Source organism: Elephantulus edwardii, unplaced genomic scaffold, assembly GCF_000299155.1.
Source record: "Elephantulus edwardii isolate Elephantulus edwardi_28Jun2011 unplaced genomic scaffold, EleEdw1.0 scaffold00270, whole genome shotgun sequence".
NCBI lineage: Eukaryota > Metazoa > Chordata > Mammalia > Macroscelidea > Macroscelididae > Elephantulus > Elephantulus edwardii.
The window spans coordinates 3,375,197-3,381,196 of NW_006400020.1; the positions used below are offsets into that span (position 1 = coordinate 3,375,197).

Consider the following 6,000-nt stretch of genomic DNA (forward strand, 5'->3'; position numbering starts at 1 on the left):
TCACACAAGAGGAAATAATTGTTTTTCTTTCTTCAGAGCCGTCATCCTGGAAGCTCGTATCTTTTTTCCCATAATGCTGCCACTCCTCAAAATATCTTTGGAGCTCTTCTTTTGCATTTTCTTTCAGAATCTGTGACTCATCCTTTTCAGTATCCTCAGTGGTGACAAATCTCCTTCTGTTGAAAGTAGATTTGATTTTTGGAAGCAAGAGTCAGTTAGGGCCAGCTATGGTGAGTAAAGTAAGTGATCAAGTGGAGAAATGCTATTTTTGGTTAAAAGTGAGGTTTGCATGTAATAGAGTAAGTGTTTTCTGTTCTGGCTTATAAAAGAAATCTTAAGGCAGTTACTTTTTAAAACAAGTAATAAGCTACAAATTTAATCATTTTAAAACCAAGTTTTAGATTGTTGTTAGGTGCCTTCTAGTCAATGATTCTCTTATTCTCCATTAAATTAATGACGACACTCTTCTTTTTCTTAGGAAACTTTAAAAAAAAAATTAAATGAAAATGTACACCTGAACATACAAAATGTTTCATATGAGAAGTTCTTTAATATGCACCATGCCACTCAGGGCTTACTTCATTTCTTACATAGTTGTAGTTGCTAATCCTACTGTTCTAACTGATTTATAAGTTTCCTGAGGGCAGTGAAATCGGTTCCCTATTTCTAACCTTTTCCTACAGTACCTACCAAGATGAAACCCCTGAATCTGTTGCCAACAAGTTGATTCTGCCTCATTATGACCTTATAGGGAAGCATAGAGCTGTCTGTAGGGTTTCCAAGGCTGTCAGTCTCTACAGAAGTAGATCGCCTCACCTTTTTGCTCAGAATGGCTGGTGGGCTCCAACTGCTGACCCTTTTGGTCAGCAGCTGGTGCTCCAGTGCTCTATTACCAGGGCTCCATCTTCCCAAAGTAAAGCATCATGATTGAACAGATGTTTTGAGTCACTTGTTTGCCCCACTACCTATCTTTTTTTAAGCAAGTAGTATCTGCTTTATTAGTGAAAGAAGAAAACAGTACAGCCATGCACAGGACACAGTGTGAGAGTCAGACAGCAGATCCCATCTCTGAGAAGGAACATTGGTCTAGGAACAGAGTTTATGGGGTCTTCTCTCTAATGCAGGCTTGCTTTCTTTTCTACTTAGTGGCTTTTCCTGGATAGGCTCTGGCTTATATGGTGATCACAGGTGTTTTGCCAGGTCATGGCATCACTGTGCGCCCCAGGCTTATGGTGCCCCCAGTTCTAAGAGCAGAACTATGGGGTAGGGAGGGGGAGCTGGCCCAAGGCTGCGATAGTTATTGCTGGCCCTAATGGCATGCAGTCAGGAGGGTTTTTTCCCTTGTTTCCTTGAATTTACAATCCAGATGTTTGGTTGTCTATCTGATTTTTTAAAAGCTATCTTTTAAAGTGATAGAATTGTTGCCGCTATAACAGTTTTTGGTTGGTTTTTGGGGTTTTTTTTTAATTTCCATCCATTTATTGTTGCACTTTTCTTTCCTCCCAACCCCCCCGCCCAGTACACTACCCTCTTGGAAAAGTAAAAGAAAAATTATTTCATTGTTACACAATCCCTCCCCCCAGGTCCACTCCACTATGCAGCCTTTGCTCTGGATTTCCGTCATGAAAATAATACCTAATCACATATCCCTTTTACACAGTTTTCTCCCTCATCTGTTTCAATGCAGTATACATTTTTTAACCCATCCTTCTCAATCTCCCCCTCAAACCTGATGTCAGTCCTGTTTTACAACAGTGGCACCATGCAGTATTTGCCCTTTTGTGACTGAGATACTTCACTCAGAGTAATGTCCTTGAGGGTCACCCATTTTGGATAATATTTCATGAGTTCCTTGTTTTTCAATGCAGCATAGTATTCCATTGTGTGAATATACCACAGATTCTCTATCCATTCGTTTGTTGATGGGCACTTGGTTTGTTTCCAACTCCTTGCTATTGTGAACAAAGCCATGATAAACATGGGTGTGCATGTATCTGCTTCGGTGTCAGTTATGGTCTCTTTGGGGTTATATTCCCAGTAGTAGAATTGCTGGGTCAAGTGGTATCTCTATTTGCAACTTTTTGAGACAGCACCACACCACTTTCCACAGTGGTTGCACCATTTTACACTTCCACCAACAGTAAATAAGGGTTCCAGTTTCTCCACCACCTCGCCAGCATTTGTTGCTTGCTGTTCTGTTAAATTTTGCTATTCTGACTGGGGTGAGATGATATCTCATAGTTGTCCCACTACCTACCTTTATACTCAATCTTTAAAAGAGATAGTTGTAGAACTTTTAATAAGCTGACAGCCAAAGATGGTAGATTAGATACTTGAAGACATCCCTAAAATTTATTTCCCAGGAAATAGTCTCTATGTTGCAGTTTTAATGTATATATAAGTGCAGTGAAGCTCAAGATGCAATAGACCCTTTTATAAGGCAGAATACATACTGTCCCCATGCACATATGACATGTGACTTTTCTCAGAGGCCATCAGAAGCAGTCATGTTTGACTGGAGACACTCTCTCTCTCTCTCTCCCTCTCTCTATATATATATACTTACACACACACACACACACACATATATATACTTACACATATATACACACACACACACACACACACAGAGATATGTATGTATGTTTGATAGACTTCATTTTCAAATTGGCCAAATTCACGTTAGACTTTGCACAGGCTTATTTGTGTAAGTTTTACACCATAATTTAAAATTTCTTGTTTATCAAGGTGTTTATGGTAAATATTTTCATTACCTTAACTCATTTTAACTAAGAGTTTAATATTAAACCATTTGATAAAACACAGGATAGAGCAGCAAATGTGCTCTGTGTTCAAGCTTGTTATGTTCTGGGGTGACCTCAGCAAATATTCATCATGATCTAACATCCATAGCCAGTAAAGGTTCTAGATTGAGTATACCCAAAACATATGCTGAAATGTGCTTATGTGTTGGTACAGGTTTCATCAGCGTATTTTTCTTACTTGCAGTTAGCCTACAGGAGCTCTGGTGGTCTAGTGGGTAGGGAGCAGCGGTGCTAACCCAGAGGTGGCACTTCTCTGGCAGTTCAAATCCACAAGCAGCTCCCCAGCAGAAAGCTGGAAAGTCTCATCCAGAGCAGTTTTCGGCCTCCAGAAACCTGCTGGAAAGTCAGCTGTGAGTCTGTGCTCTGACTTGACAGCAATGAAGTTTGTAACTGAGTTAACCCAAAAGATGAGGTTCTGTTTGTCTTGTTACAAATTACTTGAAGTTCCTATATATTGTGGCTTCTGAGTTCCTCACTTAATGAATTTCTATATTAAATTTTTGTGAAATCGATGTCAGCTATAATATAGTTTGCTGAAATATGCATATGTAATAATATTCAATATAATAATAGATGTTCAAGTTTAATAATAGATTATACTTTATGTAATGAAGATCATTTCAAAGTGAAGATGCTTTATTAATACATATCTCTTTAAATTCTGTCTGTAGTTAAAGAACCTAAGTTTAGAAGAGCTACAGATGAGGTTGAAAGCACTGGATCCCATGATGGAGCGAGAAATAGAAGAACTTCGTCAAAGATACACTGCTAAAAGACAGCCCATTCTGGATGCAATGGATGCAAAGAAAAGAAGGCAGCAAAACTTTTGAATCTCATTTCTTCTTTATTTGTGTAGCTCTCTGGAGACCAAGAAACCACTAAGAATTGAAGGACTGTTATGTTGTTCTACAACTCATCAAAGGTCAGAAATTAATGGTATATGTCCGAGAAAATCCCCAAAAAGGAGAATTTACAGCTGTGTCCACTATGTTTTCATTTTTAAGTAATGAAAACAGCACAAATGTATTCTTCTTTTAATCTGTCAGCTGTATACCAACACAAATCTGTGTTCTAAGTCAAAGCTGTGTTTTCGAGACCATGAAACTCCAAAGCTATTGTTTAATTGTACAGCACTGAGGGCTTTATGTTACAATATCAGTAGCCTATTTATTGTATCCCCTTAGGTAAACTTATTTATTTATGCTATTTCACTTTGTTTGTTAAATGCAAGATCAAAATAGTTTTGGTGAAGGTAGGAACATATTAATAGCTGACAATGTTCAACCAAATTACACTTTAAGGAGGGAGCTGTGGGGTACATTCCTTGATTTTCCAGGGTAGCTTTCCAATAGAAGCAATAATAACAAGAACACTCTACTGGGCCAGACTTTTTTTTCAACTTGAAGAAATAATTCCATTTTTACCTTTTGAAATTTTGTTTTAATTTTTAAAATGTTGATGTTTGGTACAAATAGAGTTATATATACATAGATAGATATATATATTTTTTGGTCAGATAGATTTATAATGTTTAAAAACCAAAGAAATCAGTGGAATCCTTGCGTGCACACGCGTGCACACACACACACACATGTGGTAAATATTTTAAAAGAAGTTAAATCTTAAGACAAATGTAATTTGTTAATATTCATGTTTCATGTATAAGTCTGATAGCTAAACTGAATCAAACTAATAAGCTCATCAGTTGTGTTTCTTGGAAACGTGCTATTGTCAAAGGGCTTTTTTGCTGAGAATTGGTAAATATCATGTGCCTGATGATGATGAAATAGTAAAATGTTTGTACTGAACTGTGCAAGCCTTGGGGACTGAAAAAAATGAAAACCATTACAAGAAACGCATTTCTAAACAGAATGAACATTTGTATGATTGAACTGGGACCAGTTCTTCCTAAGCTGCATATGGCCATCTTGACAGTGTTTGTTCTTCTATGTGTTTAATTACTACTACATGTAAATCATAAAGACAAATAAATTTTACTGTGCCACCCAACACAGTTTCCCTTTAGATCTTTTTTAAAGTTCTAGTGCCTGGACTCTTGTCTTTTCCAGACAAGGAAAGAGTATTATTAGTCAGGGCAGGCAGACTAGATTGTGCAGGTGAGTTGAAGCCCTCAAGTTTTCCTGACTTCTGTAACTCCAGTTCATCTGCATCTCAGGTTGTCAGGTCACCCTGTTCCTGTCATCCTCATCCACGGAGCCCTCCTCAGGACCTTTACCATCTATAGCATCAGATGTCACCACAGCGAAGGAGAAGCCTGGGAAATCTGACACTGACTCCAGCCAGCAGTGACATATGGCAGATTTGCCCACAAGCACATGGCTGGTTGAGAACTAGTCACATAAACCCTCTTAATTTCCAGGGAGAAATGGGGAGATCCAACCCCAGCCCTCTGAATGCTTAGAGGGAGGGCACTGGAAAAGCTAGTAAGTTCACTGATCTGCCGCAGAAATCCATCATCTCTGGGCAGAGATCATTCTTCCTTAAAGTGGCATTTATGCTGCTAATGCCTCGGAGTAGCACGTTCTATGGAGCACTTAGCATTTAATCACATATGACTTATAAGATGATACAGATATCGGCAAGTATTTTAAAATCTGTAAAGCATGTTTAGAAAGATAAAATTGGTATTCTCTGCTTCAGTTGCATCTTTATTGGGGTCTGTTTGAGACAATCAGATGGACTGATCATTTCAGACACACTACCTTTCTTTTTTTTTTTATTCTCTTTGCATTATTTTTCTTTTCCCCTTGCCTAATCTGGTCAAATCAAATGACTTGTTTGCTTGTCATCCAACCAAAACTGCTTACATGAAATGAACAAGAAATCTTAAAAAGTCTATTTACCCCCCCTTCAGTTTGCAGAATTTGAACATTGATGCAAATTAATTAAATGAGGCCTGTGTGATTCAACAAGTAGTCTTTTTAGTAGTTAATGCCCAATGTTCCAGTCACCTTTTAATTTTTAGGTAGAGAAAATATAGTTATATCTTTGTTTATTTTAAAGCATACACATACACACACATACGTGTACATATACACACACAGAGAAAATAAGAACAATGGCATTGTTTGATTGTAGAGCCATAGGAAACTCTATGGATACTTAAAGGATACTTAGGATCTTCTATTTTAGTGTTTTAGAATTTTTCCTGTTC

The 6,000-nt window shown here is 37.8% G+C and overlaps 1 protein-coding gene across 1 annotated transcript in view; it reads left to right on the forward strand.

Annotated features, from left to right (window-relative positions):
- The window catches only part of STK3 (serine/threonine kinase 3), a 347,232-nt gene extending 343,055 nt beyond the window's left edge, over window positions 1-4,177 (forward strand). The window contains exon 11 of the mRNA XM_006900017.1: window positions 3,497-4,177. Within this exon, the coding sequence (XP_006900079.1) occupies window positions 3,497-3,655 (159 nt within the window). The 3' untranslated portion in view covers window positions 3,656-4,177. The remainder of the gene's footprint in view (window positions 1-3,496) is intronic.
- The last annotated feature ends 1,823 nt before the right edge of the window (window positions 4,178-6,000 follow it).